The sequence below is a fragment of the Ambystoma mexicanum genome, chromosome 10 (assembly GCF_040938575.1).
Source record: "Ambystoma mexicanum isolate Mex_15411 chromosome 10, UKY_AmexF1_1, whole genome shotgun sequence".
Classification (NCBI taxonomy): Eukaryota; Metazoa; Chordata; class Amphibia; order Caudata; family Ambystomatidae; genus Ambystoma; species Ambystoma mexicanum.
In genome coordinates, this window is record NC_090932.1 from 1,254,465,605 (window position 1) to 1,254,480,692 (window position 15,088).

General features: G+C 42.0%; 1 protein-coding gene across 4 annotated transcripts in view; it reads left to right on the forward strand.

Moving 5' to 3' along the window:
• The window catches only part of TBX5 (T-box transcription factor 5), a 409,300-nt gene that overhangs the window by 177,074 nt on the left and 217,138 nt on the right, over positions 1–15,088 (forward strand). For all 4 annotated transcript variants that reach the window (XM_069619223.1, XM_069619221.1, XM_069619222.1 and 1 more), the window contains one exon: positions 9,358–9,505. In XM_069619223.1, coding sequence (XP_069475324.1) covers positions 9,358–9,505 — 148 coding nt within the window. The remainder of the gene's footprint in view (positions 1–9,357; positions 9,506–15,088) is intronic.

The following is a 15,088-nucleotide window of genomic DNA, read 5'->3' on the forward strand; positions in this document are numbered from 1 at the left end:
CAAATTAAAATCTCGCTCAAAATTCACCCCAATATTACCACCAGATAATGCCATAGACCTCTTCGAGAAAGCAGTACAAGGTGAATTAAGACAACTATATCTGAAGAACCACAAGTCTAAAGTGAAACACAACTTCAACGAAGACCAAATTGCAGCCATTAATCAACTAAAAGTAAATCATGATATCACAGTGAGAACTGCTGACAAAGGAGGAAACATTGTATTACTCAAGACAGAAGATTACATAAAAATAGCATCGAACCATCTTAACGATACAGAATGCTACCAATTGCTTAAAACTAATCCAATCAAAGGTTTATTATTAGATTGGAAACTAATGAGTACCCATTGGCATGAGCAACATTTGCTTTCAGATGAAGAATAAGAATATATGAATATATCACATCCAATACTACTGACTATTTACTTCATGCCGAAAATTGATAAACAATACACAGTTCTGCCTCAATGCAGACCCATCATAAACAGTATTGGCTCCCTAACCGAAAGGATTTCAGAATATATTGACGATTACCTACAACCGCTTGTGTCTGGTCTGAGTTCTTTTATCAAAGACACAACACACATATTGAAACAACTTGAAAACATATACTGGGAAGATCATTTTTGGTTTGTCACCCTAGATGTAACACCACTGTATACCAGCATTATACATAACAGGGGAATTTCGACTGCGAACTATTTTTTGAAAACCAGATCAGTCTCACTACAAGGTCAAAACTTGATGATTTCAGAAATGATCCACTTCACGTCAAACAACAATATTTTTTGCTTTGGAGACAAATTTTTCAGACAGACTCAGGGCACAGCAATGGGAACCAAATTTGCCCCCTATACGCCAATTTGTATATGGGACATTTTGAAACTCAGTTTGCCTGGCAACATCCAGATTTTACAACCAACAACAGAATTGCTTTCTAGGGGAGGTATATCGATGACATTATTTTAATATGGAATGGATCAGAACAACAACTTCAACAATACTACTCATTTTTAAATAATGACAACGACTACAATTTGAAATTTACTATCAACTATAGTAAACAGACCATCAATGTTCTGGATTTACATCTTTACATACAAGACCACACCATTCACAGCACCTTATACACAAAAGAGACTGCTGTGAATAGTATTCTACATGCCATGAGCAATCATCCCCACCATATCATTCAGAATATTCCGTTTGGTGAATTCCTACGAATCAAAAGAAACTGGACATCAGAAGATGAATTTCAAAAACACCAAGATACGATGTTCAATAAATTCAAAAAAGGATACAGCCCAAAACATCTAAAACAAATGTCATGTAAAATAATGAAAACATCTAGAACAGATCTACTACAAGACAAACCAGCAAAACCTCAAGTATTGGACAAACCAGGATTCATTACAACCTATAGTGCAAATAACTATGTTATTACCAAGATTCTACGAAGGAATTGGAACATTTCAAAATCAGACCTCGAGTTGGATACACTTTTGGACAAAAAACCCAACATGGTTTTTCGGAATTGTATGAATCTAAAAAGAATGATAAGTCTGTTGTATTTCGATAATAAAAAATATGAGCAATATAAACTAAATCAGTCAAAAAAACATGTAATCTTGGCTTGGACCCCAAATGCAAGGTAATTTCAAATGTAACCACTGCCAGATCTGCACTCACATGTGTAATGCGAAGAAAGACTTTGTACAACCACACTGCAAGAAAATCACAATCAAACAACATATTAATTGCAACAGCAGATTTGTTATATATGCCATCATATGCGACTGCTGCAAAACATATATTGGAAGCACAATAAGAAAACTTAAGATCAGGTTAGGAGAACATCTGAGAGCAATTAAGAACAGAGTTATGACATCTCCTTTGGCTTTCCATTTTCACCAAAACCACATGGACTCTGACATAGACAAGATAAAATGTTATGGGTTAGAGAAACTCTTAACACCGAAAAGAGGAGGCCATTTGGAAAAATGACTTTGCAAAAGAGAAGCATTTTGGATATAGTCTATGGACACGATATATAAGGGTCTAAATGTGGACCATGAACTACATAATTTCCTGTAAAAAATTGATTCGTGATGTATATGATTTGCATTTGTTCTGTAAATTTATCAGAATTATGAATTATGTTGGAATGGCTTAACTGTACAAGTACACACACTTATTTTAACCACATGGTGCTTAATCCCTATTTGCACCCGTGTAACAATGAAATAACATAGGTGCTGGTAACATCTTAAGAACTACGTTTGTACATAGGATTGTAGAATCATGAGTTTCGTTTTATTGTACACTGACAAAAACTAATGTACCAGAGACATGAGCGAGAAGAATAGAGAATCTCTGTGAATATTCATAACCGGCTCCATCCGTGATTTAGTATGTATATCAATATACCAGTATCTTAGCCTATACTATTTAACCAACTCATACAAGAGCCCTCATGCCTGTTTTCAGGTCCATAATAGAAATGTTCATGTCATGACACACAATATATGTCTTTGTAAGATTTTATGTTTATTACAATTTTGCAGAATTATAAGGTACATATCCGCATCAATTTGAAATTATGTGCACACTTTTCAAATGATTTATATACATAATCAAGTATATTTTGTTAATACAATGAGAGATCGTATTCCCTATCTAATAAGGCGCTCTGCTTATCGTGCCGCGATCACGTGACATACGCACATATCACGTGATATACGCGGAAGAGGCTAGGCGTCCAGGACCGAATTATGAGACACACCAGTATGGAACATTTTGGTTTTGGCAATCGTACCATTTGAATGAATCACACTAGCATGTAGTACAAGGTAAGCACGATGCAATTAGGTACTTAAAATCAGTACGCACGGAAACGCTCTTGCACACTAGTCGGGTATTCTCAGTTTGCAATAATATAGTTTGGGAAACGTATACCCGTTTCTATCTGTTTCTCGATCTAGTGTCGCTACATATTATTTTTGGCTGACAAACAGACAAATACTTACCTACAACAGAGACACTATGAACATGCTGTATATGTAAGTTGCCAAATTACATGACTTTGAAAAATGTATTTGTTGACCTGAGATAACCTGTTCTGAAGCTCCTTTGACATGACTGTAAAATATACCCCTTTCGTTTTTCTTTTTGTGTCTTTATTAGGATGTGAATACCTAAGTCTCAAAACCATTGAGAAGAGTTTTCTGTTATAAATCATTGGAATCTATTGAACGTACACAATCAATGCACAATTTGTATTTTGTTAAGAAAATCTCTTTGTTATACATTTGAAGCCAAATAGCTTTCAAACCCCTGAGGAACCGCCATAGTGTGGGCGGGGAAACACGGGTCGGGATCAGGGTGGACACAATGACTCTTTCTGTGTTAATCTTGGAAACTGAATAACTTGATGATTTAATGGAATACAAATTAATTTAATTTGTTGAAACCACTGGGAATAGAATGAATGTTTCAATGGAATACAAATTAATTTAATTTGCTGAAATTACTGGGAATTGAATGAATTTGCAATTCAATAGAAAACAGCACGTAAAAAGCATTTAAGAATAAATCAAGGCTAAGAAAGCACAAAACTGTGGAAGCGTGTATTGTTTGAAAACACACCAATTTTCAAAATCTGGTCTATACTTTGAATAAACTGCTGGTTCAGGCGCGGACAACATCAAGGTCTAGGTTTTCTGTTTTTCTCCAGTTTTTGTTCTCCTCTTCAGTCTGAGGGGACTAGATCTTTGTCCTGCTGCGTCTACCTCTATATAAAGTGAACAGGAGCAGCGCCAGAATCAGCCTACGACTGTTTTGGTACTAGTAATTGTTTTGTTAACATCATGCTTGACAAAATCAGAAAGATGGGCGTAGTAGGGTATAGCTGAAATAATGATCTTTGCGCGTTGAGAGCATGCTTCTGAAAACAGCCACCTAATGCTATCAAGCTCTGTGTACGATATTGCTTCATAATGTTTATTAATGGTGCACATTGCATATGTGTTTTATGATAGATGTTTCCATTACAAAAAATGCCAGTTATGCATTGTTGTATGTGAAAGCTGACACACTCACCGTTCCCTATTTGACTTTTAAAACAAGCACCATCCAGTCGTTGTCTTGGGTGTGGGGGTCACCCTGCCCCCTATTGACACCCCTCCACCATTGTTGTACCATTGAGCATTAGGTAATTAATTATATGGCAGGGGCTGCAGGCATTCTTGCTACTACCTATTGTTTATTTCTATGGTTGCTTTGGTGTAATTGTGATGTATACGTGTGCACTTCTGTGTGATGACTTGTTTGCTTTATCACTATTACTCACTCTTGGTGGTTAACAGAACTTTTAATAGGAATGTTGTGTTTAATGTCTCAAAATTCCTTCAAGTGAGGACTATGAGTGGATCAGATTCAGTAATTGTCAGAGGCACACTGCCTATTTGAGAAGGAGCTGTTTGAGGAGGCTGATGGATAAATAGCCGGACATTTTCACTATTTAGCATGCATTCAAGTGAATACTTGAGAAGCGGCACTCCTGCCTAAAAACGGGAGTGTTGTGGTCCACTAGCAAAGCGTACCCTGACTTACATGATCAGGGTATTAATACCGTCTTTCCCCGTCTGGAAAAGCCATGTGGTCCTGGACATACTACTTTCCTTTAGCCAGGTTCTCCCATCTGTCCAAAGTAGGACACTTATAAATCGAGTATTAAACACTATGGAACAACTGTGTATGTATAATGGGCACACACATATTGCCTTGGCAGCCACTGGTTCCAGATTCCAGTGGTTGAAGCCAGGGGATGAAGGAAGCATGGCAGCAGGGGCCGTGTGTGGAATGCAGATAGTGACTCACAGGACATGTATTTTGAGAGCCAAGTGGGCCAGCCTACCATATTGAAGGGAGGCTTATGTGCATTGTTAGAAAATCCGGGTTTGACCCCCGAGCCTCTGTGATATCGGATGGCATACACATCCTACACTAACAGTGATTTGGACATGCAATTACGTTTAATGCAAGTCGTACCAAAACGCACGGCAACAACATCCAGTAGTGTTAGCACCTCTTTGCCTTTTACTCTAGTTTCATCTGTGTCAGCACCTTGCCGTCAGAGCAATTACTGACTTTTCAGCTGCAGCTTAGTGTTTCAGCTCCCATCTGGCTGCCTGCCCTGGGAGATTAAATAGCACTTCTTTATATCCACTCTTATTTATGCAACCTAAGGATGCCACAAACTGTATCCACACCCTTCCCCTAACTGTAGTCAAGGGGGGCCCAAACATATTCAAATGGGGCCCTATGAGCCCTGACAAATGTTTAGCCAGGCCCAGGGTAGGACTCGGACAAGAAATAGGCCCGTTCACCCAAAAAAAGTGGCCCACTCCTCAGCCTCTAAAATGTGGCCCACCCCTCGCCACACGACTCTTGACCTCTGATGCCATCACCGGAAGTGATGTCATTTGACCCCACCCCAAAGAAGCGATGAAATACGACCGTTCACCCCTTGACAAAACAGGAAGTGGCATCAAATAGCATTGTGCCTAAGTACACTAAATTACTGTGAATACAAGCAGACGTCCAAGGCCAAATGATAATATGTTATTGTATAGCACTTAAGCTTAAACTCTTTTTTATAGGTTGGATGATATTGTATATACATACAATATCATCCAACCTGTGCTGGTACTCATTTATCGACCTAAGAAGGATGAAAGGCTTTTTGGAAAAAAAAAAAAATAAATTGGAATTTTTTTTTCTATTTTATTTTTCCAAACCGGCCTAGGCATGGCCAGAAACGGGCCCCAACTCCCCAGGGACGATTTCGGCCCGGCAGGCTGAGGGGCCAATCCGACCCTGGCCAGGCCCTGTGAGGGAGCACTAAGACTGCTCTTTCCTATTCCACTGTGCCTGTAGGGATGAGGGTGTGTGTGTTGTGGCTGATGTGAAGAGATTGGAAAGGTGGCAGACCAGGAAACAGCAGGGCACGCTCAGCCTTTGTCCGTCATTCAATATCTACTCATCACGTTTTATTCCACAGAGATATATTTGTCTTATTAGAAACAATTGTCATTAAAGCACACGTTGAATGTTTGGATTTTGTTTTCCTTGGATTATTTCATTATAAATTGTTGGGCTTAAACGGTGGGCACTTTTTACACTTTGCCAGCGTAGTTATTGGAAATTCTCCTCTCTCGGATTATTTTTCCAGGTTGATAATTATTTTTAAAAAGGCCAATGCTTATTTGTCATGTGCACTTCCTTCTAGGGAGAAAGGTCAATTGAAAGCGCCAACAGTGGCTAGATTGATCAGTTTGTGTGTTGGATATTTTGGCCTTACCCGTGTCCAATGACAATGTGGAAAAGTTGTTTTCACAAGTCAAAGTCTTCTTGGGAAGAAACAAAAGGGAAAGGATGGGCAAAGAGCCCCTGAAAAAGTATTGCATGATTTACTACACTCATTTTGACTTGTAGAAATGTTAGCTATTACTGGATTAACATGAAAGTGTTCATAACATCTTGCGCTGAGAGATATTACCTTACTCATGCACGCAATGCAACAATAAAATAATATTTCTGTGTTTACACTGGAAAAAACAGCTATTTGCAATGTTTTAACAGGGGTAAACTGGAAAACACGAGTGAACACATATTTTGAAATGTTTTGAAAACACTGGAAAAACACCCCAGGAAGTAACAACAACAACAAAAAACAGAAAACCCTAGTCATAATTAAATGCCAAAAGTGCAATTACAAGGACAAGGTTCCACACAATGGTGATAAAGACAAAATATAAAGGAAAGATGTCCAAAATACACAACAAATACGCTAGCAGCTGACACTGAAGGAGCAAGTACTCCAGCACAGCACGTGCAATTGCGCGCAGTCATGTATCAATAGCTTATTCAAGCTGTGCTGCCCTCTCTCAACACTCTTCCCATCACTGGCCATCCATGCCTCAGGCTCATTTCAACAACCATCTTCAAATATTCTTCAAATAGACATCATTCAGCAAACAGCTGGCCATGTAGCAACTGGGCCATGAGCAGCCAACTGAGGTGGGCTTCCTCTAAATGACAACACTCTCACCCACCTACACACGCTGATGGAAGGCTCACAGGCTATCGCTATCAAATATACAAACATTGCCATATCACTCATGCCTAAAATGGTAACAGTGGAGGCAGCCCCACAACTATAACAATGCCTACAACAGTAACAATGGAGGGAGCCCCACAATTATAACACTTTTGCAAGTCTTTTGCAAGCACTAAAAATGATGGGCTATCATGTGCTCACATTTGGTCCATTAAACTGAAACCGGATTAGCTTCTTTAACACAGATTAACTCCTTATCTTCTTTTCCAGTTCTGCAGACATTGGTGCAACTTCCACTTTTCATCATTGATGCCTTTCTTTCCACACACATGAGCTGTAAATGAGTCATTAACTGGGGTGCTGCTCTCACAATATTTGTGGACTCTGGCTCCAAGAAAAAGGGAATAAACTCTACCTGCTGTTTTCCTATTTCCCTGCCCAATTCCCGATCGTTTTTTGTGCATGCACAAAGCCAATGTTTAATTTTGGGTGCTGGTCACTTATTCCTGGTAGTGCTGCTGGCCTCAAGCATGTGTGACAGCATAGGCATATACTAATAAAAACATAGTAGAAAGTAACAACCACAGTTGTAGACCCTGCAGGCTAGTCCGCTGGTCCCTTACAAGGTCTGCCAGATCATCAGACATCCCTCGCATAACATATTGGTGACCCCTTTGCTCTCCTCTTATGGAAACGACACCCTAGTTGTGTTGGCGACATTGCTCGGGGATGCACGTGGTGCAAATGTTTGTCTCCAAATACCAGTCCAATTGACACCTCAGTGGACGCCTCTGTCACTACTGCTTTCATTCTACTTTTCACCATAATGACACATTACCACCCTTCCTTCAAGAAATAAATGCATTGTCTCTGGTTGTACTGCTGTCAGTTACAGCTGGGGTGGCTGTAGAAAACATTAATCCGTCAACGAGACTCTTGCTCACAGAGAGACAGACGTAAAAAGAGACAGGGGGAGAGAGATAGAAAGAAAGGGATAGATAGAGAGGGGGAGTGTGCTATTCCGGTGTATGATATTCTGGTTTCAGCTAATTATGTTTATTTTGTGTATGTAATGTGATTCCACCATTTTAGACTGTACACTGCTAGTTTTTAGGAGGCTCCTGGAGTTGCTTTATTACACTTCAAGTGGAGGCACCATTTTCTGAATTAACTTGCGTATCGGGGTTTTCCTTTCGGTTTAGCTCATTCAGCACCTCCACATCACCATCATATTTTGGGGACTTCCTTTATGGTTCTTGTTATAGTCCATCTCCTGTTTTTACGAATACAGTTAATACCACTCACAGTTTTGGCATTCATAATCATCAGAGGTTGCCCAGCATGCCCCCAGGAACCTTACATTAGAGTGTCTTACCGAAACACACCTTAGCACAGCACATACAAGGATCGCACAGTGAACACACAACACAAGGGCTCCAATAGGGAGATATTAGAGCATGAAGAGATTTGAAGAAAATACAAGGAAGAGACATTTAAAAGTGAGATAGGAAGCCGTGTCAGGCAAGAGGAATAAAGGAAATGTGTCAAAAGTAACTAAGCTAGAACGCGTTCAGGAACTTAGTGGACTGCACAATCACATGGAAGTGCTAAAGTGGGCAAGCAAGACAACTAACATAAAAAAGTGGAAACGTAGACTAGATGCAACACGTATCTACATGATGAGTCAATGTAAATGTCCAATTTAAAAGATCTTATAGTAGTTGAATTCAAAATTAGGCTAATTTTCCATCGACCAACAACTGAAAACTAGGCTTAAGTAACAAACACAAATTTTCCCCTAACAATGGACTCAGTGATATTAAGACTAAGATTTAGAAACAAGGTGTAGAGCTAGATGAACGATGGAGAGCAAGAGTTAGAAGGCAGAGAAATATAGATTTAGTAAAAATGTGAAGTTGCAGAGGTAACACGTTTCCTGTGTTATGAACAAAGCACTATAACATAAGAGAGAGGGTGAGAGACAGGGCTTCAAATATTGTGTGAAATAAGGAAACAGTTAAGACATTGATGGCTTCATGGAAAGAAGATGTACAGAAACCAGACATGTGGAAGAAAAAAGAATAAAGTAGCAACATCGTGTCAAATAACTTCTCAGTGCTCAAACCACATTACAACTATTGTGTGATTCAGCTGCAGAGCCTCCGATTTGTTTCTCCAAAATTGGTTAAAGGAAAAAGGAACATCATTAAAATTCTGATATATTTCCTTGAAATAGGTCGGTCACTGGGAAAGCAGAGCCTGCCATGCCAGGACGATTATACGTCCATCCGGATTCGCCAGCTACTGGGGCTCATTGGATGCGGCAGCTTGTATCTTTCCAGAAATTAAAACTGACCAACAACCACCTGGACCCATTTGGACATGTGAGTACCCTCATTAGCACAATTGGAATGTGCACTTTACCACTCTTTCTGGATAACGGTAGAGTTAACATAGTAATTGACAATGTAGCACAAATGTTTAACCTTTTCCGTGCGCGTGTGTACAGATGCTCCAAGCTAGACATTATTTTCAAAATGTCACTATGAAGTGGTTAAAAAATGCCTACCTCATTTTCCTTGTAGTTTACCCAGAGAAATTATATGTTTTCCTTTGAGGGAACCAGGGCTATTTATTTGCACATTCCAATAAGTTTGAATACTCATGATGTTAGGGACATTTCTTTAATAAAATTGCATCCATATTATATTTTTCAGACATGCAAAGCTAATTACTGACATGCCAAACGGGATAATTATAATATTTTCCTAAATGTTGTGAGTCTGGCAATTCTGAATATTTGTAGATGTTCACAGTGGTGGTGCGTGAACTTGCCCGAATGTCACATTTGTACTTGTAAGTAAATTATGACAGAACCACTGAATATGAATGTTAGACCGAAAGTGCCATTGTGACACTCTGGTCTTAGGCCACTGTTAATTTTGAACTGTTCCTGCCTGGTTTCCTAGAGTTTATACTAGAAGAGGTCTCATCAGAAGCCTCATCATAGACGGAAATATTGTGTGTGATCCCTGGAAAACCTAAAGTGTGTAAGGGTAAGGCCAAACAATGTGCTCTGTTTTGCCCCGGCAAGTCCCTTTGCACAGCTGTCCTATTAATTGATGGTAGCCGTTTTGTGATTATCATGAGTTGCAGTCTTCCACACCCCAGCGGTGTCAATATGGGTAACATCGGCAAGCTATTGTTCGTACAAATGATTGAGTGGGGAACCAATGTGGCATAAATTATCTATCTAGTTCTTGCCTTTTAGAGAGGGGCAACAGTCAAACTTGGCTAGAGTTATCATAAGGATATAACTCGACTGTGGATGGAGTCTGGGATCAAGCCTTAATCCACACCTGCAAGGATACTGGTGAAAATTAAATGTTGCAGCAGCCACTGATTGAGAGGCCTCCAAAAGGTTTCATTGACTGCCCGGTCCGATTGAGGTCAGGGTTTCCCACTGCCTTGATACCAATACGTCCAAAAAATAAAGGACCTACTCGCTTGTAAACGTGGGGCACATCCCTCAACACAGAATGAGATGCCAACCCAAAGATAGGTTATGAGGAGACCCTCACTAAACCTGCTTTCTACTAAAACCCTTCCTGAGTACAAAACTTTGCCACAGTATCAGATCTCCAGTTACCGCAGACAGACCAAGGCATGGTTCTCTTACTTTGTGACCTGGTGAGCCAGCCAAGTCACAACCCCTTGGAGTGTGTGTCCTCCACAAACCTTGCATAACCCAGTCAGTGCACTGACCATGATGACAAAGAGGCACATGCACATGTACCAAGGCGCCCTTGAACAGTCAGAGTCTGATGTATGAAGTAGCGTGATGCAAGATAGGAGCCGGTGAGCACAAAAGTACTAGTGACCTCATCACCCTGAAACAAAGCCTTGAGTGGCAGCTAGTCCCAGTGCCATGGTGCCCACACTGTACTCAGTGCATCCATATTGTCTACATCCCTGCTAGGACTGCCTGCACTGTATACATCACCAGCATCCAGCCTCTGCAAACTGGAACGGACTGCACCACACCACAGGATTGAGAAACACTCACCTGTGTCTCCGTCACAACCTCAGCATCAAGAATTCCCTGTTGATGGTTGAACTGAAGTCCAGATGATTGCTTAATCAATTCTGTTTTCCGTATGTAAACCATTTTTCAAAAATATTACCATCCCAAAAAAACAAAAGGGGTCAGGGGAAGCAGATCCTAATAAGAAAATATATTCCTGCTACAAAAAGTAGATAAATGAAAATAACTAGGTTACTCACCATAGTGACCACCTTACTCCTAGTCCATATTACCCTTTCCTCCATACATATGGGACATCTCTCCGTCCTGTGGGACGGGACCGGAGCACTTTTGTAAAAAGCATCTAAAAATGTTTTCCAAAAATGTGTCCTTCCTCTCTTTCTGCGCGGGGCCCGGCATGCGGCCGTAACCCCGCCCACCTTGGCTCTGCCCCACGCATCGCCCATCAGTCCTTTTCTATCGCCAGGTCAGAGACCTATTAGCAATAACAGAGGAACCTTATTAGAGGGGACAGCGGGCAGGAGTATGGAGGAAAGGGGACTATGGACTAGGAGTAAGGTGGTCACTACAGTGAGTAACCAGGTTATACTCCTACGTCCCGTCCCATTTCCTCCATACTTATGGGAGATTCCCAAGCACTCCTAATTGGAACTACGGGTGGATGGAAATACCCCTTATTGAAAAAGATTCTTCAGCACAGCCTGACCAAACTGAGCATCAGCTCTCAAGCTCATGTCAAGACAATAATGCTTACAAAAAGCGGATGGAGAGGCCCAAGTAGCTGCCCTAGCGATGGACTCCCAGGGGACATATTTCTGAAAAGCAACCGCAGTTGCCTTGCCCCGCACCAGGTGTGCATGAATACCTTTAGGAGGTTTCAGCCCTTGGACGGTGAAAGACTCCGTAATGCAGGCGGCGATACACCGAGAAATAGTCGCCTTAGATGCCTGCTTACCCTGAGGGTTACCGAAAGTCACAAAAAGTTGAGAAGAACTCGTAAGCTCGGAGTCTAGTCAAGGTAGAATTTAAGAGCCCTTCTGATATCAAGACAGTGTAGAACCCTTTCTGCCTCTGAGGCAGGGTTCAGAAAAAGACAGGCAGGGAGATCGACTGAATCGGATGGAATTAAGTTTTCACCTTCGGTAGAAAGGCCGGGTTTGTCCGTAGGACTACCTTGTCCTTGTGAAAGACCAAGAAGGGATGCTCCACTGACAATGCCTGGAGCTCACTCACTCGCCTCGCTGACGTAACAGCCACCAGAAAGGACACTTTCCAGGATAGGTACTTGAGGTCCACCGTGGCCATTGGTTCAAAAGGCTTATGGCACAGCGCCGTCAGGACTACATTTATGTCCCACGGCGGGTGCGGACTACGAACTGGAGGGTAGAGGCGTGTCAAGCCTGCAAAATGCCTCTTAACCACTAGGTTACTCAGAGAAGAACAAGTTACTTCTTACCTGGTAACGTTCTTTCGATGGGATGTTCCTCCAACATATTCCTTATCTTTGATAAATCATCTCCCAGCTTGCTGGCCTCAGAATTTTTTTTTTCATTAGAGGGCGCTGCACGTCGACGTCCCTTGAGCTGATGTCCGTCGACAGCCTCCGTATCGGCACCGACGTCATCACGCATATAAATAGACTTGCGCAGCGTCCGTTGCTCAGTTCCGTTTTGACGTTAACAGTTGTTTTAAATGAATTGGTTATTGACATTGAAGGAGCGTAAACTGCAACCACAATGGAAGTATTACTGCGGGGATGGATGGGAGGGGCGATAAGGAATACGTCGGAGGAACATCCCATCGAAAGAACGTTACCAGGTAAGAAGTAACTTGTTCTTCGAAGGGATTGTGTCCTCCGACGTATTCCTTATCTTTGATAGACTCCCATAGCAGTGGTGTTAATTGGAGGTGGGAGTAAAACGCCATGTTTCCTTTTAGGAATGAACAGAATGTAATACGGCTTTGCCAAACCTAGTTTCTTGACTAAAGGAGGAATCCAGGTTGTAAAATCTTGTGAAGGTATGTGCGGACGACCATTTGGCAGCCGCACATATGTCTCGAACCGGAACCCCTCTTTGGAGGGCCGAGGAGGCTGCAATACCCCTGGTTGAATGAGCCCTAAGATTTTGAGGAGGCTCTTTCCCTGGTAGTTTATAACATTCCAGAATGGCCAAAATAATCCATCTGGAAATGGTTTGTTTTGTTATCGGTAGTCCCAATTTGTGCCCTGAGTAACCTACGAACAGTTGGTCTGCTTGCCTAATCCTAGCAGGTCTGCTGATATAAAAGCTTAAAGCCCGCCTGGGGTCCAGCCTATGTAGCCTTTCTTCCTCTTTCCCCAGATGGGGAGGTGGATATAATGAAGGTAAGGTAATTTTCTGAGTGATGTGGAATTCAGAAACCGCTTCACGTGTAGGACAACTTTGTCTTTATGAAAAATTGTATGAGGGGTTTTACAGGATAGAGCTTGTAATTCGCTCACCCTTCTGGCAGATGTTAAAGCTACTAATAAGACAGTTTTAAGGGTGAGAAATCTTAGCGAACAAGAGTGGAGTGGTTCGAAAGGAGTACCTATCAGGAAATTAAAGACTAAATTTAAGTCCCATAAGGGAACTAGGAATGGTCATGGAGGATAGACATTAGTTAATGCCTTTAGAAATTGTATTACTAAAGGTAATTTGAAATACGATGGCTCCTCTGCCTGCACTTGAAGATTGATAGCGCTGCGAGATAGCCCTTGATAGTGCCAACTTGAAGGCCTGAATTTGCTAAATAGAGTAGAAAGGATAACACAGTTGGTGTACCACATGAAAAAGGGTCGATATTCTCTTCCCTGCACCAGCTGCAAAATTTGTTCCAACGGCAGCGGTATGAAGACTTTGTTGCTGGCCTTCTGGCCAAAAGCAACACCTCCATAACGTCATCAGGGAGGTCCCAATCCTTGTATCTTAACCTTTCAGAAGCCAAGCGTGAAGGTTGAGGGTTCTGATGTCTGGATGGAGAACCTGACCTCCCTTCTGTGAGAGAAGATTCTCCATGAGTGGAAGGCGAATTGGAGGGCAGATGGACATGTCCAGAAGGTCCGGGTACCACGTTCTCCTGGCCCAGTCTGGGGCAATTAGGATCATGGTCTTCCGAAATCTTCTCAACCTCCTGATCATTTGAGGAATGACAGGGCTGGTGGAAATGCGTACAGGAGTGGAAACTCCCAGTCCACTACGAACGCATTCCTTAGAGATCCTCTCGGGGGAAATTCCCTTGAACAAAACAGATTGCACTTCCTGTTGGTACTGGTGGCAAACAGATCCACTTGAGGGGTTCCCCAAAGGGCGAAGATCTCCTGAAGGACTTCCTGAGCTAGTTCCCACTCGTGGGAGACTGTGCCCTGACAACCGCTGATGGTCAAGTCATTGGTATGGGCTCCCCACCCCGTGAGTGAGGCATCTGTGACTACTGTTATCTCCGGCCATGGTTGCCAAAACAGTTCTCCCTTCAAGATGTTCTCCTGGCAGGCCCACCACTGAAGGTCTCGAGCCACCTTGTCCGGAACCTGAAGGAGGTCTGTCATTCTCCCTGAGAATTGCGACCACTGAGTTCTCAGTGCCCACTGAAGAGATCTCATTCTCAGGCGAGCCTCTGGCACAAGGAAGATGCAGGATGCCATGAGGCCTAGCAACCTCAAAAAGTCGAAGGCTGGGAGATGTTGAGCATTTTGAAACTTGGTGACCATCTGCAGAATATCTTGAGCCCTCACCTCTGGTGGCGAGGCTTTTCCCAGGGAAGTGTCCAGGACCGCTCCAATGAACTGGAGTCTCTGTGATGGTATCATCTGTGACTTCTTTAAATTTAGGGAGAAGCCCAGTTTGTGAAGGAAGTGGCAGACATAATCTAGCTGGATCTGAGCTTGTTCCGGAGATACAGC